Below are 26,975 nucleotides of genomic sequence, written 5' to 3'. Positions count from 1 at the left end.
TCTAACAACTGAGTTTGAGCAGTCTAGGTGGCATAAACCCTATCGAATCCAACGTTTGACCTATCTTTACCAGGTCTAGTTTAGGGCATCGTTAGGAACTTCAAAGAGAACCAGGTATAGACAACAATAGGCAATTGCTCAGGTGTGTCACTTAGACTCGAAGGTCCAGTACTACTATCAAGACATAAGGGTTTGGGTATGGGCCTACCATGGCCTTGGTTTGCATAACCAATCCACATATGGGGTTAGCCCACCCACTATCCTCCAAGTACCATGCACCTTCCAGTACCTAGTCAAAGACTACATCTCTAACTAAACACCTTACTCAAATTGGTCATTCAACCATGACATGGATTGACTACTTTTATGTCGCCCACACAATGCTAAGGGATTTAACTTTAAAACAACTTTCAACTAATCACCTTAGTGCTATGTATCTCAATATAGAACATATATCTTCACCACACGTCCCCAACTTTACAACTTTACAACAATAGGCATCATAACATCAACTTGAATAAACAACTTAAGCAACTATAGTCAACACAATATCAACTTTACAACAATAGACTACTTCAACTTATACATCTCGACTTATTCATAATTCAACAATAAAAAACATGCTAACAACTTAGTCAACAACTACTCAACTCATTTTAATCAGACAACTTAACAACTTTAACCAAATTATCAAGCATACTCATGCCCGGCGAGGCCATCTCGCACCCGACGTGACATTCGACCCGAGAGCTCTAAGGCTCATCCGCATTCGGCGCAATCAACTCGCGCCTGACGTCCTTAAGTTAGAGACTCCTAGGAGTCTCCATGCTCGGCGCAATCACCTTGTGTCCGGTGCCATATCAGGAAAATACCACAACCAGCCACTATCTGATATTGTGTCCGGCGTGGCTCTCCTCACGCCCGACATGATTCATACAGAGACTCCCATTTCAAACTGTACCTGGCGCGACTAACCTCGCGCTCGGCGTGATTAAGAAATGGTTGCCTCTGACGAATACAATCCTGGCGCCAAGAACATGCACCTGACGCAAATTCAAAATAGCAGCCTCCCAAAACTTCAAAAATCCCATCCACACCTGAAAATCAGAAGATTTCACCACATGCAATCCATGAAATGAAGCACATAGACTCCATAAACTCAAAAACAAGCTCAGATTCAACATGCAACCACTCAAAGCATCAAAATCACCCAAAAACTCCATTGTTTCCCAAAACCCCAAAAATGAGGAAATCACCCAATTCAACTACTTCTTCTCAAAATTCATGCACCAATTTGGATCCTAAACTCACATGCAAGCAAACAACCTACATTCTAGCTTCCCTCACCTGAAGATTGACTCAAAATAGCCAATAACTGAGAAGAAGAAGAATTTCTCTCGAAGCGCGACCTTGCGAACTTCAGTCTCCAAAAACAAGTTTCCTAGCCTGAATTCCAAGAAAAGACAGAAGAGATGAGTAATCTAGAAGAGAAGAGGAATCAAATAGAGAAATTTGTGAGAGAAAGGAACTCACGGTCCCAGAGTCCTTCTCTCTAAGTTTCTTTGAGAATGAACTTATGAGGCTCCCTTCTTAGAGAAACCCTTATATACTCTTGTCTCTAGAGTCAACTAAACTCTAAACTGACTTACTACATTACACATTAATTAGTAGTATTAAAGATTAAAATTTATCTACTAATTCAGTTAAAAATTCATCAAAATGACATTTTTTTACGAAGAAAGTTATGTAAGACTACATGTTAATATAAGTTTAGCTTGTGCCATAAATAGAAATAAAGGTCCTGACCTATAAATTATGAAGTGTGATTTAAAAATACTAAATATCCTCTCAATTACATTTTTAAAGGATGTGTGATCTAAATTTAAAACTTTATTTTTATTTTGAGGATCATTATCATGACCTACAAAGTCTTTTTAATATATATTTCAAAAAATTTCATTTTAGTATTAAATTTTATTAAAAATAAACTGTTAAATTTGAATAATTTTAAAATTTTAACAATAGATAATATTTAATAATACAAAAATTATTTTAAGTATTTAATAATTAAAAAATAAAAATATTGATAAATTATAAATTAATTGATAGATTAAAAAAAAAAGACCGGAGGAGAAGAAAAAGAGATAAATGAAATAGATGAATAAAAAGAGAGAAAAAAAAGTTAAAAATAGATTAAATAGATGAAAAACTTGTAAACTAATTTATTTTCATAAATTGGTTGAAATAGTTTATAAAAATAAGTTAAAAATTATTAAAATAAATTTACATGCTAAACAAATTTATTTTGACAAACCTAAAAAATAATATCATCCTACGCCTTATCAAGCACATTGTAAATGTTACTTAGTAGATGAAATTTAACCTTTTTTTATATTAAATATTCTAATTTTCAAGTGAGAAGGTAATTTCATATTTAATTACCCAAAAAAAAAGTGAGAAGTTAAATTTCAAAGTATACATACCATCACTGATTAACAAACTGTTAAGATTGTAATGAAAATAAAACACATTTATAACAAACTATGAAGTTAGATATAATTTTAATTTTTAATTTCCTAATCAACAATTATTAGTTTCATCAATTAAAATGTATACTTTTCAACAGTAAACAGTAGTATTATTTGATTTGCAGATATTCTCATTTGTGAAGCGTGAAAAAGAAAGTCAGATAAGTGAACCCAAAGTCCAAAATGAGAGACAAACAGATGCACAGTCAAATTGGGCCAAGCTTGTTGGTGGATTGATGTATGCTTTGGACCCAAAAGATCCTAATTTTTTGTTTAAAGTTTTGAAAGAAGTCGATCCAAACACACATCAAACTTAAAAAGCTTCAAAGCGAATAGGGCCCAAACGGATTTCTGCTATTAATACATTCTCTAATGTAACTTGACTTATTAAATTAAAAACAAGATCTATTTTTTAATTTCGTAATTTCAGTCTTTCAATTTTATAAAATTTACAATTTTGATTCTACTATTAAATATTCATTCATGGATCATTAAAATTGTAATATTAATTATGATTTAATATTAAACAAATGACTTGATAATATTTAGACTAATTTTAATCAATATCATTATTGTATATCACTTTTTTAAGAGTAAAAATAAAAACTAAAAATATAATTTAATATGAATACTATTAAATATCACCTCTAGTCTTAATTATGAATAATAAATTAATTTTTTATTTTAATTATGAGCAACAATCGTTAATTTTTAAAAGCTATTCAAGAATAAATTTCTTTTACACTTTTAATTTATTTTTAACCTTACTTTCTATACATTTATTTGTAATTAATATTAAATATAACAATTATAAAAAAATAAATGATATTTTTAAAATAAAATTTAAATTTATGATAGAATTAATTAAAAATATTAATTTAATTAAATTTTTTAATCTAAATAATATATCCTATATTAGTTATAATTAGGACCAAATATAGTATTAATTATCATATAATTTATTTAATATCATGATCAATATTATACTTATAAGGGTAAAAAACTAATAGGTTAAAATTATAAATTTTATTAAATTTAAAACTAAAATTATAAAATTAAAAATTAAAAAACTTAAGAGACGGGGACTACAACTTTATTCACGATTAATGGTGTAGTAAAAATAAAAATAAAAACATTTCATATTATAAAACAAAATTTAGAAAGAAATAATAATATAATTTATTAGATATTTTATAATTTTTATAAAATATTAAATTTATTTTTTATCTTTTTTTTATTAAAAATTGTGTGAATATGTACTTTTTATTAGAGTTAATTACCTATACACTGCTAGTGTAAAGTTTTTTTACACTGACAACCAATCATATCTTTTAATAGTGGTATGTCAGTTGCTTATTTAATGAAATAATAATAAAATAAAATAATTTAAAAGATATGATTGGTATTAAAAATGGTTTCTTGGTACTTTATTATTGATATGAGGCAATGAATATATACATAATTCTGTTTACAATCTCTCCATGATTATAGGAGATAAGATCAAAACAGAATCAAAAGATACAAATAAAAAGATAAGAAAAAGATTTGGATCAATTATAATTAAATTACAACTAATCTCTAAAAAGGAACTAATCAATTCCAACATCCCCTCTCAAGTTGGTGCATGGATATCACACATACCCAACTTGTCAAGAGAACTAATAGGAACATTGGATGTTACTGCCTTGGTAAGCATATCAGCAAGTTGTTGTTCTGATTTTACAAAAGGAAAGGCAATAATACCACCTTCAATCTTCTCTTTAATGAAATGCCTGTCAATTTCCACATGTTTTGTACATCATGTTTGACTAGATTGTTAGCAATTTGTATGGCTGATTTATTATCACAGTACAACTTCATTTCATCTTTTGTTCATATCCAATATCCTTCAAAAGATTTTTAATCCATAACAATTCACATATTCCTATTGCCATCCCTCTGAATTCTGCTTCTGCACTTGATCTAGCAACTACTTCTTGTTTCTTACTTCTCCAAGTTACAAGATTTCCTCCCACAAAAGTGAGGTAGCCTGCAGTAGACCTTCTATCATTTTTTGAACCAGCCCAATCAGCATCAGTGTAGCCTTCAACTTTGAGGTGGCCATGGTTTGAGAACAACAAACCTTTTCCAGGTGCAGATTTTAAGTACCTCAATATTCGTTCAACTGCATCCATATGAGGTTTTCTTGGGTCATGCATAAATTGACTCACCACATTGACCGCATATGCTATGTTTGGCCTAGTATGAGATAAGTAGATTAACTTCCCAACCAGCCTTTGATATCTTCCTTTATCTGTACTAGCTGTACCAACACAATGAAAATTCTTGTGATTTTTCTCTATAGGAGTATCAACAGGTTTACATCCAAGCATTCCTGTTTCAGTTAACAAGTCTAAAACATATTTTCTTTGGCAAATAAAGATACCATGTTTTGACCTTGCTACTTCGATCCCTAAAAAATATTTGAGATCTCCAAGTTGTTTCATGTCAAATTCAGAAGCTAAAGATTCCTGAAGACTTGAAATTTCATCAAGATCATTTCCAGTCACAATCATATCATCAACATATATTATCAATGCAGTGATTTTACCTTGATTATTCTTGAGAAACAAGGTGTGATCAGAATTACTTTGTGTGTAGCCAAAAGACTTCATAGATTTTGTAAATCTTCCAAACCAAGCTCTTGGTGATTGTTTCAATCCATATAGGGCTTTTTTAAGCTTGCACACCATAGGAATACTTGAGTACTTTGGTATACCCGGAGGGAGATCCATATATACTTCTTTTATTAAATCCCCATGTAAAAAAGGCATTTTTTACATCAAATTGGAGAAGTGGCCAATCTTGATTTGCTGCTAGAGATAATAACACTCTTACTGTATTGAGCTTTGCAACTGGTGCAAAGGTTTCTTGATAATCAACTCCATAGGATTGAGTGTAGCCCTTTGCAACTAGTCTTGCTTTATACCTCTCAATACTTCCATCAGCTTTATGTTTGATGGTAAACACCCATCTACAACCTACAGTGCTCTTTCCAATTGGTAAAGGTACGAGTTCCCAAGTAAAATTTTTCTCCAACGCTTCCATTTCTGTTGCCATTTCTTGGACCCACTTAGGATCTGCTAGAGCTTCCTGCAAATTACTAGATGTAGAGACAATGGATAATAGAGATGCAAAATTGGCATATGACGTAGACAACTTTTCTGTTGACACATATTTATTTATGGGGTATTTGACCTTACAATTAAGATCAGGTTCATACCTGGTTGGGGGTTGTCCTCTGTTACCACGAGTTGGAAGAGTGTAAGGACTCAATATAGGGTCAGAATTTAATTGACTAGAGGTAGAGACATTACTTTGTATATTACCAGAGACATGGTTTTGTGCATCAGCAATAGAATGAATAGAAGCAATAGATTCAGGTGATATCTCTGTAGGATTATCCGAGGATTGGATTGGCAATGGTTTTGAGGTTGGAGAAGAAATTATACTATCATCTTTAATCATATTCTCATTTTCATTATTTTGAATTTCATCCTCCATTGTTGTTGGCACTACATCAAATAACCTGATATCTTGGTTAAACATAACATGATTTTGCATCTCTACCTCACACCCGCTTTGAGGTGAAGAATGAAAAAACATTTCATGTTCATGAAATGTAACATCCATGGATACAAAAATTTTTTTTGAAGATGGATGATAAGCCTTATATCCTTTTTGAGTGGTGTTGTACCCCACAAAAACACATTTCATTGCTCTAGATTCCAATTTTGTTCTTTGATGAGGATGAAGATGCACGTATACAACACAACCAAAAATATGAGGTGGTAAATTATTAACAGAATTAAGTGTGCAATAGTTTGAAAAAACATCAAGCGGTCTCCTAAAATTTAACACACTAGAGGGAACTCTGTTAATAAGATAAATGGAAGAGCTTAAAGCTTCACCCCACAGGTAAGAAGGAACATTACTATCAATCAAGAGTGATCTAGTAACCTCCAAAAGATGTCTATTTTTTCTCTCAGCAACTCCATTTTGTTGAGGGAAATTGGGACATGATGTTTGATGAAGAATGCCAACAGATTTCAAAAAAAGGGATAATTTGGTATTGTAGTATTCCCCTCCATTGTCTGATCTAATTATCTTTATTTCAGTATCAAATTGTGTAGTTATGATTTTGTGAAATACTTGAAAAACATCGCACACATCACTTTTATGTTTAAGAAGATATAACCAAGTCATTCTTGTACAATCGTCTACAAAAGTCACAAACCATCGCATTCCATTATGTGTAGGGATAGGGGCTGGTCCCCAAACATCAGAGTGAACAATTGAAAAGGGAGCATTAGCCCTACTGTTATTAATAGGAAAAATAGCGCGATGACTTTTTGCCATTACACAAGTTTCACATTTAAAATAAAAGATATTACAACAAGTAAACAATGAGGGAAACAACCTCTTAATATAGCTAAAAGATGGATGCCCTAACCGCTTATGCCATTGCCAAATCTCTTCTTTATTTTTTTTAATTCATCCCTCGTGAAGTGAGCCAAAGCTTCTCCTTTGGAATGTTGAGAACCACTTTCAAGATAGTATAATCCTTCGCGTCTTTTACCACTGCCAATCTTCTCCTGTGTATGTATATTCTGTAAAGTGCAATATGTGGGAAAGAAAGAGAAGGCACAATTATGGGACTTGGTTAGTTGACTAACAGAAAGAAGATTGCAATTGAGAGAAGGAACAAAAAACACATTTGAAATGGTTAACGAGGGTGAAATGGATACTGCACCAATACCCAAAACAGGAGATGAAATACCATTGGCATTTATAATAACAGACACAGGACTATTAGGGGATAAATGTGTAAACATATTTTTATCATAAGTCATATGATTTGTTGCACCGGTATCAATTATCCATTCAGTACACTTAGCAGCAACAGAAAAGACACAAGCAAATTTAGGTGTACCTGACTTGGCAACAAATCCAGCAACAGTGGCAGAATTGTCTTTCAGAACCTCCTCTTTTTTTCCTTTTGGATGCCACTCAGGATAGCCGTGTATCTTAAAGCAAGTATCCACAATATGGTTGGTGCCATTACAATGTGTACATTTACGACTTCCTTTCTTGGAGTTGACTGATCTTTTCATAGCCATGACAGCACCTTCATTCTGTGTTCCACAAAGCATGGCTTCTTGGCGATTTGCTTCAACACATACATTTGCGTAAACGGTTTGTATATTCGAGAGTGGTATTGTAGCAAGAATTCTACCACGTACCCCATCCAAGTTTGAATCTAGGCCTGCTAGGAAGATGTAAATACGTTGGCCATTCAATTTGTTGGTGTATGTCTCAACATCTTTGGAGCACTCCATTGTACATTTTTCAATTTCATCAATTTCCTGCCATAATTTCTGCAATTTTGCAAAGTAAGAGATAATAGAACCACCATTCTTTTTAACAGATATTACCTCACAATAAAGTTGATATGCTTTCGAAGCATCTTGACTGACTGAGTAAGTTTCTTTGATAGAATCCAAGATCTTCTTGGCTGTAGGTAAACGGATGAAAAGTGACCTAACATCTTTGGTCATTGCATCCAAGAGCCAAGATTTGACCAAACAATTCTCATCTTCCCAGTTGTCATATTCCTCGGAGGTTTTTTTCGTAGGTGCAACTATCTTCCGGAAAATATAACCCCAACGCTTACGACCTCTTATCTTGTTCTCTGCATTTAGGGCCCATTCGGTATAATTCGTGCCATCAAGATGCTTAGGTGTAAGAATTGAGGACAGGTCCTGCACATATGGAACAGAACCTGATTTTTCTGACTTATCCTCCATTTTTTACTCAGAACCTAGCTCTGATACCATATTAAAAATGGTTTCCTGGTACTTTATTTTTGATATGAGGCAATGAATATATACACAATTCTGTTTACAATCTCTCCATGATTATAGGAGATAAGATCAAAACAGAATCAAAAGATACAAATAAAAAGATAAGAAAAAGATTTGGATCAGTTATAATTAAATTACAACTAATCTCTAAAAAGGAACTAATCAATTCCAACAATTGGTTGTTAGTGTAAAAAACTTTATACTAATAATGTATGAATGATTAACTCTTTTTATTATTAAATAAGAAAAAATTTGATAAATAAATATTTTTTTATTTTTTAAATTCTCCAATAATTATTTATCAATTTTATTAAGATTAATGTATAAGTTTTGATATGAGTAATTGTTTCTCTATTTTATTAAATTTTAATAATAAAAATGAAGAATAAAATCATAATCAAAATTTTATTTTATATATTTAATAAAATTGATTAACATAGATAAATGTGCGAGGTAGAGGATTTTACTGTAGTTTTTGAATTTGGATTCTCTCCTGCAATCTTCTCTCTCCAGCCTCTCTCTAACAACACTAATAATCATTAGATATATCTAATAGCTCAAATTTAATCTTATAATTAATGTAATGTCTTAAATGATTTTTATAAGATTAAATTTGAGTTATTAGATATATCTAATGGTTATTAGTGTTGCTGGAGAGAGGCTAGAGAGAGAAGATTGCAGGGATCCAAATTCGTAGTTTTTAACCAAAATGGTAAGGAGAGTAGCACGTGGTTGTGACACATTGGGAGTGGCACCATGATTGATTGGCTCCATCTAGCGTATTACTTCAATCTCACTGACTACAAATATTGCAGTGTTTGGGTACACACTTTCACTGAAACCAGAGGTTGCAGATGTAGATGCAGATGCAGATGCAGTTGCAGCTCATGTTGCATGCAATGCATACATGCCATCTGCCATGCCATGCACACAGCTTCATCATTTCTGTTCTTTTACCCAACTATCAAGCTTCGCCTTCCATGGTTAAAGTACAAATCTACATGGATCACTTTTTTCAGTTAAAAATAATACTATTACGTTTAAAATAATTTTGATGAAAATTCATTATTTAACCCAAATTATCATGTGACTTAGAAGATAGAGAATAACATTATATTTGGATTCCTGTTTGGAATATTATGGTTTATTACCTTTGTAAATACATTTGCACACTCTTAAAATTCTTAAGTTGTGAGATTAAGTTTAATTCAATCTTAAAAAATTAATTTGTAGAGTGATATTTGTTTTTTTATCTATATATTTATTAATATTTTATTATTATTTGATATGAGATTTGAGTTTTTTTAATATATTTTTTCATATTTAATATTATAGAATTTAGTGTGACATCTTCTACCCGATATACATATTTAAATATTAAAATTCATAACAAGGATATAAAAATTTTCAAATCTATACATAAATAATCAAAGTGAAATTTTTAATATAAGATAAAGAGTATCACATAACAAACTTTACAAACTCTTAAACAAAACTTCATACTAAAGCGGAAATATAAAATTAGATGATATGAACCTAGAGGGATGGATTCGTTTTACGGATCTATCTAGGTTGGAAAGCTCATAATTAAGAAATTAAAAGAAAAAAATATGGATTGAGTTAAGAAATGGAAGAACAATGCCACAATCCCTAATAGTGTGTTTGGATGAGGAATTTTACAAATTCAAGGAATTTTAAATTCTTGGCATTTGAATTACTTTGATTTCAATTTCTATCATTCTTAAAATATTTTGTTTGGATGAGTCAATTCAAATTTCTTAAATTTTAAATTGTTAGGTTGAATATGATAATTTGATTCCATCATAGTAAAATTGATTTTAAAAATATATTTATATGTTGAGATTTTTAAATTAAATTTTATAAAAATAAATATTAATCCATTTTTAAATATTTAATAATTTTAAAAATTAATATTAGATAATATTTAATAATTTTAAAAATTAATATAAGATAATATTTAATAATTTTAAAAATATTTTTGAATATCCAATAATTAAAAGAATGAAGAGATAAGATAAAATATATAGGTGAAATAAGAAAAACAAATATGAGGAATTTCAAATTCTCCCATTTTTTGGAGAATTTGAAATTCTACTATTTTAAGGAATTTTACAAATGCTTGGATTTCAAATTCTTTGTAAATTCTTCATCCAAACAAAGCATTTCACCTCAAGAAATTTGAAATTCTTCAAATAAATGAATTACCCTACATAAATTCCTCATCCAAACACACCATAAAGATTGATAAGTTGAGGAAGATTCGTTACTTTGAATTAGGAAATTCAAGGATAAGAATCAAAAGTAGTTCCTAAGAACCTAGAGAGAGAAAATCCTCTCAATTGGAAAAATATCTAAATTCTGAATAATTTATTTTTTCTTCGTCCTCTAAATTTTTTACAAAAGGTTCCTATTTATAAGCTTAGATGGGCAAGATGACATAAATTCCCACTAACACTTAATATCCACTAGAATTGACTCCTCACTAGCCCACTAACTAAGCAATAAATTCCCACTAATTCCCACTAGCATTTATTTCCCCGTAGCAACCTAAAAGGCAAGGAAACCCATCAGATTTATTTAATAAAATAAAATAAAACGAAAATTACATGAAAAAAATAAGATAATGGACTTATTTAATTATTCAGCCCCAAACTACTTAAATTTCAGCCCATTAATCATTCTTCTTTATCATATGACTTTGGGCTTGTTAGTCTTCAATTTTACCCTGCTGGATTCACATCACTAGACATAAATCTCATCATAAGAATTAATAAAGAAAATTTCTAGTCTAAATTTCAATGTCACATGTTCTATCAGAGCACTCTTAAGACAAGGATTAAATCTCGTCACCAATATCATCAATGTCTTAATGAGCCTCACCTACATCAACATTCATAACAAGGACAACATGGAACAAAGGAGGTGAGAAAAAATTTCACTCTAGCTCATGGGATGAAATAAGAGATGAATGATCAAACACACTCAATACATTATTCATAACAATAACACTAGTATTAAACATATAATTAGTATTATAAAAAATAATAACTCATCCATAACACATCAAATTATTAATCTCCATATATAATTCAGTCACATGCGAATATGAAATGCAATAAACACAGACTCTAGATTTGCATGTATGTTGATGGAGGCCCATGGATCTAGGATCCAATTACTAGAGCAATGGTTAGGAGATTGGAGGAGGAATGGGCTAACACAGAGGAAATAAAGCCCATGGTACTTTTTAGTTGAGTTGTACATTGAAGCCCATGTAGACTAGGATTTTGGACCCATATGGGCTTATATTTGTTTTTGTGGGCCTTGTATTTTGGTCAAGTAGCATATGTAATTTTGGGTCATATATTTTCAGTCATTTTTGGTTTATGTTTAGACATGTGCATGCGCAACTTCATTTTCATGTAATTTAGGTTATATTTGGAAACCGGCCAAGTGGAGTGGCACACATGGCATGTTCCAAATGCTTCTCAAATGCAATCTAAATCACATCTAAATGAAGCAAGCACATGGAGGCACATGGGGTGAGAGTTGGTCGGACCCAAATTTGAATTTTGAATTCAAATTTAGGTGCCTATAGGTTAATCTAAACCATACCATGGTTTATCTTAACCTTAGGTTAGGCTAGCTTCCTCCATACTCTTCCTAGGAGTATATATTCATTATGGTCGTGTATTTTCAGGACTTTGAGCATTATATGAGAGTTTATTTCTAGAAATTCTCTCCTTCAAAGTCTTGGTCACTTGCTAGGGGGAGTTCTTTGAGAGTTTGTGAGAGCTCTCGTAGCTTAGGTGATCTTGTTCCATTTGAAGAGCTTAGATCAAGTTCTTCCTTCTTTGCTCCTTCTTCTTCAATCAACTCCTTGAAGGACCTCAAGGAACACAAGGAGTTGGCGTGAACATTCAAGGAGTCTTCATCAATTCAAGACTTCATCATATGTGGTATCAATCATGATATATGCACAATGCATATAAAATGATTTGTCAATTTTTTGATTTGCGTGCATATAATGTATGTCATACAGACTCTATCATATCATGAGTCACTATTCATACTCAACGATATGCCACACATATAGTTTTTCATAGATGCAATTTGTCATGCTCACAATTGTTATTCACAACAATTTTTCATATATACGATTTACCAAGTACAATTCAAGCATCTCATTCAATTAGTACATCAATAACATTCATGTTGATTTCACACTCACCAAGCATTAGAATCACTCAACCAATCCATTTTAATTTGAATAAAGAACATATTTCATACACAAGGTGATGCCCGATAGAAGCAAATTCGTGCCCAACTCGATGCAGCTCGTCCAAAGAGCACTCATAACTCTCAGAATGGTTCACACCCAATGTGATTCACATCAAGCCCGACAAGATAACAACAAGGAGTTCATTGGAGCTCCCACGCTCGAGGAGCCTCAACTTGCGTCCAACGTGTGAGTGGCATAAAGGCTTTTGACCTCAATAGCGCCCAACGATAGAAGACTTGCGCCCAATGTGAGTAGAACAAAGAATACACTCTACTCTCGGGTACAATAGTGCCCAATAAGATGCCACTAGTGTTCGACATTGTATCAATAAACCAAACTTGCAGAATTGCAAACTTTGCCATATTCATACCAAGAGTCACAATTATCATTTCAATTGGTAAAAACACTCCAAAATAACCTTAGCAAATATTTATAAGACACAAAATAAATACAATTACATATTTTACTAAATACTCACATAATAACTCTCAAGTGCATACTTTTAGGGTTCCCACAAGCACTGTCAAGCAATTCAATTAAGACCAATAAGGCCCAATACATGAAATTATTCGCAAATAATTGTAATCTATAACAATTCAAGGGTATAAGAATTGTGAAGAAGACAACGACAAACAAAAATATAAAATAATTGAAATTTTCTCCTTTATATAACACATACACAGATGTTGGAGGTCAACCTCATTATCCAATAATTATTCGACGCCTTTGAGCGAGAATTCTCACTCCTCCTTACCTTGATCAGCAAATAGCAAAGAATGTGTATATCCGAGATGATTTCCTCTTGTCTCCTCTCTTCTAGTTATTTAGAACGTAAAAAAGAAAACGTAAGTGTAAGAAGAAAGTGATATACTCTTTTATTTTATTTTATAAACAAACTGAACCTCTCTTTAACCTAACCAATAGTTACATATCTTTAACCAAAGTTACATTTTCCTTCCCTAATAATAATAATAATGATAATAATAATAATAATAATAATAATAATAATAATAATAATATATTATATTTTGATATATAATTAATTAAAAATAAATATCAAAATATTTAAATTTAATATCAAAAACTCTATAAAGTCAACCCTTTAATTTTATAATAAAACATATGTAATTAATTTAATTACAAAAATGCAGGGTGTTATATTTGGTGCATAAATAAATGATACATGACTTTTTTTTAACAATTTATTATAGACCAAACTTAAATTTTTTCCTATACACTTCTCATGCCAACACTATTGGACTTGATATTTATATAAATGAAAGATACCCTTTTTTAATAAACCTATGATAGGTTTGATAGCATCTTACAATATCGGTTTAAGTCTAATTCAACCTTATAAATTTAGATAAGAATTATTTCTTACTTATATATTTTATTTTTAGTCGATGTGAGAATATAAAATTTTCTCATTACAATTCCTTATGTTTAATACTATTAAACTTGACATTTAAATAATAAATGAGTGATTTCTTTTTTAATGATTCAGGATAAATGATATTTAGATTTTTTTTTTCCTATACGCACTTATATTTTACTTGAAAACTTGATTTCATAAAAGCAAGACTACAAATTCAATATACAAAATGAAAAACTAGTCAAACTTAAGTATCCAAACTTTTAACTCAAATAAGCACTCATTCCTTAAGTAAAATGCGGTAGACACTTGTGTAGTTGTGTTTGACTGTATTTTTTGAGAGTTATCCAACTGCTACTGTAAAACGAGGAGGACCGTTGATTACCTTCACAGGAGAAACAATAAACAGTGTACTCATCTGCTACAAAACAACAATATAGGAAAATTCATGGTTGGTTCCATACTATTTTTCCACACTTTCTTTTATAAAGTACAATAATTAAGAGAAAGCTGGATTATTTTATATCAATTGAATCTGAAGACCAATTGCATCATTTCTCATTGGTTGATTTACTTTAGGCTAAAATAGGTTTGGTCTTGTTGCCTTCTCTCTTGTGCCCAGAAACAATTGTCAAGGATTCCTTTGAAGTATTGTTGATAACAGTCAGTCTCCAAAGTTATGTTTAAAAATTAAAAAATAATTTTTGAATACTACTAGAATAAAGATTTTTATATTAACTACAAATATTTCTAAATATAATTTTTAAAGTAACTTTATAAAAGTTAATAAAGTTATAATAAATGTATGTAAATAAACTCTTACAAATTTACAATTTTAGATAGAGAAAACGAGTTATTAATTCTATGTCAATTTTTTTTATAGATAATTCATGTAAATTCTTTAAAGTCATGTAAATACATATAAATTATTGATTCAACAAATGAATTAGTGAATTTGAAAACAAATATAATTTTTGTATTTTCATTGATTATGTAGTGTTAGTGTTTTATTATAATCGCTTATTTAGATACAAATTTAAAAGTGTTTTAATAATTTTTTATTAAAAAATTATTTATTTATAGTAAAGAAACTCTAAAAATTTATTTTAAACATATTCAAATAAATTTTATGACTCTTTGAAGAAATCAACTCTCGTTTAAAATGTTTTCACTTCAAAAACTTATGTTTATATTTTATGAAAATATGTATACTTTGATCATTTGTGGATAGTCTTATTTTATATTAATTTATTACAACATTTTATTAATACAGTTTGTAATTATGTGTTAATATGGAGTTGAAATGTTGAACTATTATTTTGTTAAGAATATTATGTTACTCATATTATTAGGTCCTAAATTATTATACAAAACTTTTTTTTTGCGTTGTATATTAATAATAAAAGTATTGTGTTTAATAGATAATATTTTTGTATAGAATATTTATAATAATATTATTTATTTTTAAATATATATTATAAAATATATCTTAATTAAATTTTTATGTTTTATTTATTCTATAATTAACTATCTATAATGTTAATATTGATATATTATATTAAATTATCGAGTTGAATAAGTCTCATCAGTCATCTCATATTTTCAAATTTTAATCGAACCAAGTTTGTGTTTAAGTAAAAGTCACAATTTTGAGTTATATAACGATAATGGTAAATCTAGTCCAACTTGTCTCATGTTGACCCCCCTACTTATAGATTATTAACTTTGCAATGGTTATTGTGTTTGTTGGAAGTTGGACACCTATCAATCTTTTATTGAAATATGTGAACTTCTACTTCTCTATCATTTATTAAACGATACGTGCATGTAATCACAATACAATGTTGAATACTATTAAGATTGTGTAAAAGTATGCTAGTATACTTATGCTTGAGTTATTTCTTATTTATAAGTAATGAAGACATAATCTCATTAAATATTTTATCCATTATATTAATGATAATGGGTTGTGTAAATGTTACCGTTCACTTTTTTATCATTATTGCTCAATATATATATACTATCAAAAATGATACATTCTCCGAAAGTAACTTCCGAAAAGCATTTTAAAAATTAAAATATTAATTTAAATTATAAAATATTAAATTAAATAATTATTTTATAATAAATTTATTAAAAAATATTAATAAAATATTATTTGGAGGATGATTCGACTTTTCGATTTTCGGAGACTGTAGCAGTATTCATATACTAATAATAATTGTAAGAAAGATGTACCTTCTCATGTAAGTGCATTTCAACCCCTGGCAGGATATTTGACCTTAGACTTAGTGCGTGTCTTACTTGTAAGCAACGGTGCTTACAAGAACTTCCCGTTGGAGCAGGCATACGTGGCAGCAAGGGTTCTTAAATTTTTTTCTTTGTTGCTTGCAGAAGCAACGGTTCTTAAACATACGTGGCACCTGCTATTGCTCTTGGTGGACCCCCTCCGACCGCATGCATGTATGAAACCTCCTCCGCGCGCGCAACCCCTGACCAACCGGACCCCCGACCACGCGGAACCCCCGACCAGACCCCTCAGCAGCGCGCGCGGAAACCCCCCGCTGAACCCCCCCAGCCGCGCGCGCAACCCCCGACCAGACCCTTCAGCCGCGCACGCACTCCCCCCGACCAGCCTCCTCTGAGGCGCGCGGCTCCGCCCCACCAGTCCCTGTCAGTCGCGTGCAAGTCTCCCCCTGACCAGCCCCATCTGGTGCGCGCCGCTCAGCCTCACCAGACTCCTCATCCTAGGTGGAACTTTGAGATAGAGGGAGTGAAGGGTGAAAATGAAAAATTTGAGAGAGAAGAAAAAGAGACGAAGGTGATAAACAGAAAATGAATATTTTTATTATATATTTTATTATATAATAAAATAACTTTTAATATATAAATTAAATCATAGTAAATAAATATTTTTATTATATATTTTATTATATAATAAAATAACTTTTAATATATAAATTATATTTTGATAAATAATTTATAATGTGATGTAAAATTATTTTTAATTATTGGTAAAATTTTGAAAATATTAAAAAAAAATAGATATGGAAATGATATATTTAAATAGGTAATAAGTTAAAAAAAATAGCAAAATAAATATCAAAATAATAAGAAATGATAATATTATTGTAATTTATAATATTTTTTTATTATTGTAATTTTTGGTATTTTTTTATTATTGTAATTTTTTAATTATGTAATTTATTTTGTTAATTATTTATATTTATATATTATCTATAATAATTAATTTTATAAAAATTTATCATAAAGTGTAGTGTGAGGTGTCAAAAAGTGTAGTATGAGTTGTAAAAAAGTAGGAGTACTTATAAGCAATTTCCATTGGAGCAAAAATTGTAAAAGTATAGTATGAGTTGCTTTATGAGTAACGTGGCACAATAGGACCCATTTAAAGTGGTTGGGAGTTGCTTATAAGCAACTCCCATTGTAGATGCTCTTATTGGATGTAGGGCACTTGACCCTACGACAAAGTGTAGTGTCTTATTTTCTACAATTATATTCTACACACAACAATTGAAACTATTTGTCCTATTTTTATAGGCATAGTTATCGACCAAAATATCTATCTGACTATCATTGTGTGTGATTTTATAATCCATGAACATGATTTATGTATAATTTTAAAATTAATAATTAAAAATTAATATACGCGAAAGACATAATTTACGTTAACTAAATATTATTTTAATACTTGTTATATATGATTTGATATATAATAAATGATAGTCTCGAATAAATTTTTCTTTCACTTAAAAAATTATGAGATAATTCTACTACTACTATTAATAATAAAAATTATATTTCACTTAAGAATTATGTCTAATTTGGATATATCGTCTTTTTTATATATATATATTTTTTTGTACAGGTTAACATTTTCAAAATTTAGGATATATATATATATATATATATATATATATATATATATATGAAGGGAGTTATAATTATACCAGTGTAATTTATTAAGTATTACACTGCTCAATAATTTTATATTAATTGTGAATTTTGTAAATCTAACTATTAGATTGAAAGTTCACATCACTTTATATGTGTATATCAAATTTTGTTAAAATTGAATAACAACTTGAAGGTAATCAAAGTGTTCATATTTTAATGTATTTTGAAATAAATATATTACGTCAATTTTGTTTTATAAAAATGAAGTATCAAATCACTTAAATTAATATAAAATTTTGTATATATAATCTAAGAGATATGAATTTTCAATCTAACGGTTGAATTTACAAAATTCACAATTAACATAAAATTATTGAACGATGTAACACTTATTAAAAGTTACACCCACCTCGTTTGAATCCTCCTGTATATATATAATTAGTGTCTCATAATTAGTTTTGTATGGGTTAAAAGAAATATATCAAGAGGGGCGCGCTTTCTAACGTTATTTTTTAATATATTTTTTATTCTAACACAGTGACTTGCAATGGAATGAGAGGGGTTGTTGGAAGGAAAGGGGGCAAGGGTAAATTAAGAAAAAGATAAAAAGAAGAAATTTTCTTTAAAGTATACATTTAAAGAATTAATTAATATATCTGAGGGTTGAAATTGTTGTGCATAAGCTATGTTTACCTTCTACAACACGCTAAAATCCACCCTCTTTTTATTATATTATTTATTATAATTAGAATAAACATCTAATTTAATTTCTGAAAGTCAACATAAATGGTTGATAGATTTTAAAAAAAAAAAATTTTGTAGTATTTAGATTCCTAAATTTTAATTTTGTTATTCAAGTTAATTTTTATGTTATATTTGGTTACACGTTATTAATTTTTTAAACAATTATCGGTATGTACTTAATTGTCAAGTTGACATATATTATCTCTAATTGATTCTTCTCTCTCTTTATTTTTTAATATGAACCATAAAGAGCATGTTTGTTTCACATATTAAAACACCATTATGGGAATGTGTTTTGAAATATAGAATTTTCATGTTTGTTACAAATTTTAAAATTATTCATGGGTAGTATTTATTTTTTTAAAAAAAAGTTATTTCATATTTTAAGTCATTTTTTTATTCTTGTGGTGAGGGGTGAGAAAATTATATTTCCATGGGAATATAAGAAGTTATTATATAACTCAATTATAACTTCTATTCTAACTTTATTTTTTCTTAATTTAATTATTTTAAATTTTAAAATATCCTAGGAATGTTTAAACCAAACAAAACTTATTTTTAACTATTTTCGAAAATAATATTCTTGGTTATATCATTCATAGATATCATATTCTTGGGAATATAATGTCATTTCATGAAACAAACACCTCCATAATGTAAGGTTTTTGTACTTTTCTATTAGCAACATACACTTTATCATGTTTAAATATTTTAGCCATAAGTGTTTCGGTTAAAATGGAAGATTATTGTTGGATTTTCTAGGTTTCAATTGGATTTTTCTATTCTTGTCTCAAACATCCTTAATTTCTTCATTTGTTATGGATATATTATTGAATTTAGGATTTAGAAGAATGAGTGGTCATTATGAAAAATCTCAAACAAGGATATGTTAATCAAACATGAGTATTAATGAGTCCTTTATTGTAAGATCAAAATAGAAGTCTGTAAAATCAAAAGACAATCTTGAATCTCTCGAGTAGCTATGAGTTTTTTATGATAACAAACAAATTTTCTCAAGAGACTATTTCAAACGAAGCAAATGTCATATTTCGTTTGTAAGACAAAGTACATCAGATGAAGTGCATCATCTGAATTAATTAATGCCACATTTATTTCTCATTAAAATAACAGAATAGTCTTTGAGAAGCATTAACTCTTTATTCCTTAATAGATCAAATGAAAAAACTTCCTCAAAGATAACAAAAATTTTCAAAATGAAATGTCAAATCATTACATTAGAAAAGAAAAAGAAAAATCCTGGATTTCATGAAAAAGGCACTACAAAGACTGCTCTGTATCAACCTCAACTTCTATGCTCTGACATTACCTCTACTACCTTATTTCATAAGGAAATGATGATAAGTAGTTGTCTAGATCAGATAAGAGATACACGTTTCACTAATAAGCATTTAATGTTCGCATTAAATGCATCAACGATAATCTCTAGGATCAGCAAGAAAGACAGACGAAGCAACTTGTGGAAAAATTTGAACGTTTAAATCTAATGTTGCAATAATGGTCATCTTCTCTAAATCTACTATATAAGGGTCAAGCCTTTAAATAACAAAGTGTCATAGGCATTACAAATAAAAGAGAAAAGTGTTGAAAAAAAATCATCATCACTACGTAGCATACTAAACTTACACAACTGAAGCATTACAAAGAAACTTTTCATTGAAATTCTTGTATATAGTTCTTTGTAGATTGTTTGTGCTTAAGTTTAATAGCATCACGTCTAGAAGAGACAAAACTATCATTATAACTCTTGTCAAATTTATTTATAAGGGTAGTTGCTTAGAAAGGTAAGTCAAAAAGACTACTTAGTGTTGAGCCTAGAGAGACTTGTGCAAAAGAATACTTAGTGTTGAGCCTAGAGAGACTTGTGCAAAAGAATACTTAGTGTTGAGTTTGGAGAGACTTGTTGAAAGAATACTTGGGATTGAGTCTAGAAAGGCTTGTTGAAAGAATACTTGAGATTGAGCCTAGAGTTTGTTAAAAGAATACTTAGTGTTGAGCCTGGAGAGGCTTATTGAAAGAATACTTGAGATTGAGCTTGGAGAGACTTATTGAAAGAATACTTGAGATTGAGTTTGGAGAGCCTTGTTGAAAGAATACTTGGTGTTGAGTTACAAGTGTCTTGTGAAAGAATACTTATATCTTTTACAAGATAGTAGAACTCAATATAGTTAGATTAAAAACTGAACGTAATCTCTATGTTTGAGATGAACCAATATAAAACACTTATGTCACTTCATCTGTTAATTTTCAGTACTTCGTCCATCACAACTTTTACTATTTCACTGCACTTTAAAAATGTTTATTTTTTATATACATTATTCAACTCCCTTCTAATGTGTATATTTTTCTCCAACATCTATGTTAACTGGGAGAGAAAATACATGATAATTAACTGTGGTCGATCATAAGACTAACAAAGATAGTAAGTATAAGAGTTAAAATTAAAGGATGAAGCAAGGATACATCAATTGAATATGAATGATTTTTCTGTGTTTAATGAATTGTAAAACTCATTTATTAGAAATGAGGAAGAACTTAGTAATTATGGTCTTTTATGTTAACTTGGAGAAATAATACGTACTAACATGATAATTAATTGTTGATCAGTCACGAGTCTACAAAAAAACATATGTCCTCTTTCTATTGCATTATTTATTACAATTTTTAATAATAAAAAGATAAATATAAAAATAATTTTATAGAAGTTGTTGTAAGTAACATTTCTTGGACTAAATTATTATCTCCAATACGCGATTTCAACTCCTAATAAAACAATGTAGAGGGAACTTAAGTACCACTTACTACCTAGCAAATAAAGAGGGAGAATGGCCATATATGTATTTAATCAACTTAACCCAACGCTACCTTACTTTTGGCTAAAACTTGAAAACAAACAAGCATTGTGCTTCTCTTTTCTCCATTTCTTTTTCTTCTCCTTTAAATAAATCATTAATGTTATCTTTATGGCCCTGCCTCACAATTTCCATGCTCATAAAACCATAGTCAGTGCATGAAATTGAATGCCCCAAATATTTGTGACTCGCATTAAATACTCCTACCACAATTCTCATTTCCACCTTTATTGCCCCTTAGATCTTCACCACTCCCTCACTTTTGGGTCTATTTGCTCCACCTTTGCTTCAAAATCAGAACCTGATTCTCTGAACACAAAGCACCAATTACTTTCCCACACAACCACACTGGATGTGTGTAACCGTACAACCTCATTCTCAAATCTCACTACCTTTTTGTCTCTCTACTTTTTTTTCCCCTTCCATTTCTTCAACTCGGAAACAAACCTAACAAACACGTTCAAGTTCAACAGCCGAACCTTCTCCTTTGCTTATTACTCGTTACTATTGCTATTTTATTTCATTTATTTGGTAGCACAGGAGAGAAATGGACAAGGTGAGAAACGTGAGGCGTGGAAGCAGTGTGTTCTCAAACGCCAACAAGCGACGACACATTAAAAAACAATCTCGGCGACACAATCACAAACACAAACTCTTGGGTGGTAAGTATAAATTACACAACACAACACCAACTTCTTGTGTTTTTTTTTTTTTTTTCTTCCTGCGCAAACGGACAAAACCTATTTTATGCTTGTCGTTATTCGTGTCTTTTTTATTTCTTCTTTCTTTTAAGCTTTTTCTTCGATAACGAAGAGTTTGAAGATAACGCTTCTTCGCTTCTCTTTCGCTTTGTGTGCCATAGTTTTCGGCCGTGGTGACCTTCGACTCTCGGAGAAATCGAAGAAGGAAAAGGTGAGAAGCTTGAGTGCTGTCGGAATAGCATCGTCGACCTTCCAAATGAGTTGCCATGTCTCCGAACAACAAACACGTGAACCTTCTTCAACCGCCATTGCCACCACCAAGAGATTTAAGGTTCACAAGAATGTATGTTCTTGTTTCTTATTATGTCCTTAATATTTTATTTATTGATAAACCAAAGCTTTGTTTTCTCTTCACTTCAGAATTGAAGTTTTATCTTCTATGTAACAAATTATAGAGTTGAAATTATAATTCTGGTAGGAGAACTGTTATTTAAAGCACTTAAGGAGTTGAATATTGTGTTTATTTGGTTATTTTTAATTTATGGAGATTTTCTAACAGTTATGAGTTTGTTGTGTTCGGTTCTTTTCTTCCTCTTAATATTTCTCTCCTTTGAATGATTTGGCAGTTTTTGAATGACTGCAACGGCGCCTCTGTTCCACGGAAGCTGCGTTCAGGTGCGTGTTTCTGAAATTCCGAACCAAAAGCGTTTGTTATGTATAATATAATATGCACTTTCCTTTTTATTTATCTTTTGTTATTGATTTTTGGATTAGAGTTGAAGCAATCTCAGGGAATCATGAGAAGCTTTTTCTTTTTCTTTTTTTGTTGTTGTAAATGTTGGACTACGGATTCGGTTGGTCTTTTTGTTTTTCTTCTTTGTGAATTATTGCAATATATTTTTCTTCTACTGAAATGTTAATATACTATATAAGCTTTTAATTGACCGTTTATTTTCTTCTTCTGCATGACTGCATCCAATAATCTTGTGTAGGAAGAGGAAAAAATATTGTTTGCTAAAAATATAATGATTTTGTTTTCTTTTTCAAAATTACAGCAACTACGAAGAAACGCGGTCGCGAATCCACGTTACTTGATGCAGAAAAGGTGGAGCATAAGATGGATGGAATAGAATCTCTCAGAAAGGATAGTGTAAAGAAGTCCAAAGTGAGTGTTGTTAGTAAGACATCTGTGGGCAGTGTTCAAAACTCGACCCTTTTGCTTGGTTGTCTTAGCATTTTCTGTTTCTTCACCTTTTGCTTGGAATTTTATGCTTTTGTAGAAACAAGGAATGAGGCGTGACTGGTCCCCAAGAGGAGGAGTTTCTGGGCCCATCACAAAAGATGAGGAAGAGGTTGCGGAGACTCTCTATGCCTTGGCTGGAATGTTCCCTGACAATGGCTCCAATCATAATAGTAAGCAAACAGATGGGGAATCTTTGCCAGATAAATCATCAGTTTTGCAGAACTTGGAGGATAATCCTAGTGCTTCACTTGAAGGTTATTGTTCATTCTCAACCTTATATGAGATAATTGCTTAGGGCATATTTGGATAATCTTCTCTAGAAACACTTTTAGAAGAGAATATAATAAGAAAAAAAATTGAAATACATCTTTTTATAGTTTAAAGCTAGCTTGTACATGAGTTAAAAATAAAATTTTGGAGAAGTTAATAGAAAAGAGTTTGGAGAAGTTAATAGGAAAGAATTTCTACAAATTAACTTATGAAGAAGTTTTTTTTTTTTCCCCCTATTTTTCTCTCCTAGAAATGTTTCTAGAAAAGTTTACTCAAACAAACCTTTAGTTATTATTTTAGTATAAGACCATAAGTATCTTCCACTAGAAATAACCATATATAAACCTGGTAAAATTATTATAAGCGAAAAAGTTGTCTTAGTTATTAACATTATTATTATTTATTTTTTTTGCATAGATTCTATTCTAGCCTCAGCAACTGCTCCGGGTGCAAGTCCTTGTTGTCATGAAAATTCACCTGGAGAAGCTTCAAAGATCAGTTTGAATGAAGCTGTTGGTCAAGAACAACCTGATTTGCCTGAGAGTGCAAGGGTTTTGATGCCATCTAATAGCACTTGTCTAACAATAAATCTTCAGGCCGTGCCTGTGGTGGTTAAGCGTGAAAATAGCAGCAAAGTTGCACTGCAAGACTCTGAGTTATGTCTAGCAATGGGGTGGGTCATTCTTTGGTTGCATTCTGAAATATCTGTACTTTTCAAGCCCTTTGTATATGTTTACATGTTCTCCCATCACATAGCAGGTTAAATATGCCCCGACAGTCACGTATTTCTCAAATTGAGAGGAAACCATATGTGGAGTTTGAGGCAGTAAGTTTTTCAACTTTTACAGTTTGTAGGGTTCCAGCAAAGCTTGTTATTTGTGAGCTAGTGTTTGTCTTATTGATGCTATTGGTTTCCATTTCAGGCCAGAGATGTTGATTGTAAGAAACAACAGCATATGATCAAGGAACAAAAGGGAAATGGTATAAAATGCCCTTTTTGATAGTGTTGATTTTTCAGGCTAAAGGTTTTTACATCAATTTGACTGATTCTTGGACTTCTTTTGGGTTTTTTACCAGAGGGCCTTGCATTATGGCCAGGCTTGTCTCCAGTGGCACCAGCTGGTCAGACTTATCTGCAGTAAATTTCTTTCATTCCACATTTTCACCTTGTTAGTAGCTCGATTTCAATCCTTCTTGTTCTATTTGTCCAAATCTGATGAATTTTTTCTTTCCAAGGTCTTCTACCAACAAAGCTCCTGATTGGCTAGAAGCTGCAATCCGTGCCTCCAAACTAGATTTGATGGAAACTTCGACTTGTTCTTCTAGTGGAAAGGTAAGGACTAAGGACTAACAAGTTTATTATTACTGCCGTTTTGAGTGACTTACAACGACTATGTTAATTTTTTATTTTTTATTTTTTATCTTATTTGATGTGCACTCCACTAACTACTAACAGTGCAGGCTTCTATTCTTAAAAGATCATGGAAGAGGTGTGCAGCTCATGTGCACATCAGTCATATCATCAAGAGTTTAGAGGTGTCAAAAAGACATGTTATCAAAGAAACTGATCTTTTTGAATGTCATCAAATGAAAGCACAGGAAGGATCAAAGCGTGGAGTTCCTTTGGAAGTACACAGCTTAAACGGAATGAAAAATGGAGTTACTTCTACTGTGAGACATCCCCATGAAAGTAATAATATCATTCTTCAGCAGCAATGCCATTATCGAGACATATCACAGGCTGCTCCAACACCTATGATGTATGGCCCTCAAAAGCAAGTAAGCTAGCTTAAGGTTAATATTGGTAAATAAGCCAACCCTTATTCTTTCTCATGCACTAATGACTATCCTTATTTTGCAGAATTTCAACTTCTTGTCCTTGTCAGCAGGAAGTAATGGGTTAAAGGTCGACAATAATAATAGTAATTATAATAAAATTGGAAGTAAGTTGGAACCATTGTCAAAATTGCAAGTTCCTTATTTACAGTCACTAGCACAGCAGCATGGTGTCATGCCAATTCCTGCGGCTCAGAGTCAGCATGCCTCCACTTCTTTCATTGATCAGCTTTCTGTAGCAGGACCACAGGTATTAAATCTCGCTTTGCTCATTAAGTACTATGAATCAAATAAAATGGGTTCCGAAATCTAAGGTTCAACTTTGGTAAGAATAGCTTAGTGAAATGAGGTGGCTAAAGTTTCTTGCTAATAATAAATTGAATAAATTTCTTTAACAACCATAAAACAAAGACGAGCAATTTAATATCCTCATAAATATGCCACCCATATTGCAATGCTGATATTGTTACATAATGCTTTAATTGACTGCAGGTTCGGTTGCAGCAACCTCATTATTTTGGAAACCCGTTATGTGGCACTCATTATAGTTCAACGGTCTCTCATAAACAAGAGCACCAAAGCTTTTGGGGGGTACAACAAGCAGAACTAGGTAGGTCTACGCTAAATTTCAATATTATGAGGACCCAGTATCCTAATTGGCAAAGTGGAAGGCATGACTCTTCTGCATCACAAGAAGTGTTTGGATCAAAGATTGCTTCAATCTCTGGGCAACAGAAGCAGCTCCTTGCCACATTTCAGGACAAATGGACTAGACCTTCATCCCCCTTCTGCATGTGAAGAAATTAGAGACAGGGTCATCAAGGTGGTACAACACGGCCGCGAGTGCGATAGTGAAGTGATGAGAAATTCGAATGTGATTCATTGTTGTATATTTCTACATTTCCAGGTTTTATTGCTACGGCTGTTAAGATAAAAGTAGCAAAGAGTTTACACGCTGCTATAGGACTAGGAAATTGATCTAGTGAAATTGCGAGAAAACACAGATGTTTAATACATTGTAGCAGGACCTGCAACTTGTAGAGTTTAATTTCTATGAGCTGAGAGTGTAAATAATTTTTTTATGTTGTTAATCAATCAGAAATTATGTTAGTAACATTTGGGATAGTTAACATAGAAATCAACAAAATTACTATACATAATTTCTGATTGGTTACAATAAAAATTCTTTACACTATCAATGCATGTACTATTTACTCAAAACAAGAAAGGATCACGCTCAAATCTTCTCATTAGCCGGGACACAAACTTATAAATACAGCACTT

The 26,975-nt window shown here is 31.0% G+C and overlaps 1 protein-coding gene and 1 pseudogene across 2 annotated transcripts; one reads left to right on the top strand and one right to left on the bottom strand.

Annotated features, from left to right (window-relative positions):
- Positions 1-4,384: 4,384 nt before the first annotated feature.
- LOC109812926 (putative mitochondrial protein AtMg00810) lies at positions 4,385-5,182 on the bottom strand. The gene has a single exon (XM_020376992.1). It carries the CDS (start codon positions 5,180-5,182, stop codon positions 4,385-4,387), a length of 798 nt encoding a protein of 265 aa, XP_020232581.1.
- Positions 5,183-21,799: 16,617 nt separating this feature from the next.
- LOC109815440 (uncharacterized) lies at positions 21,800-26,801 on the top strand (annotated as a pseudogene). Its single transcript, XR_014429500.1, has 13 exons — positions 21,800-22,303; positions 22,504-22,685; positions 22,969-23,017; positions 23,398-23,507; positions 23,623-23,839; positions 24,273-24,528; positions 24,615-24,681; positions 24,779-24,836; positions 24,933-24,993; positions 25,092-25,188; positions 25,317-25,634; positions 25,717-25,941; positions 26,184-26,801. The product of XR_014429500.1 is annotated as an uncharacterized LOC109815440 (transcript).
- Positions 26,802-26,975: the final 174 nt, after the last annotated feature.

This window comes from Cajanus cajan, chromosome 9 (genome assembly GCF_000230855.2).
Source record: "Cajanus cajan strain Asha chromosome 9, NIPB_CcT2T_4, whole genome shotgun sequence".
NCBI classification, from domain to species: Eukaryota; Viridiplantae; Streptophyta; class Magnoliopsida; order Fabales; family Fabaceae; genus Cajanus; species Cajanus cajan.
This window is presented reverse-complemented; position numbering and strand designations above follow the sequence as displayed.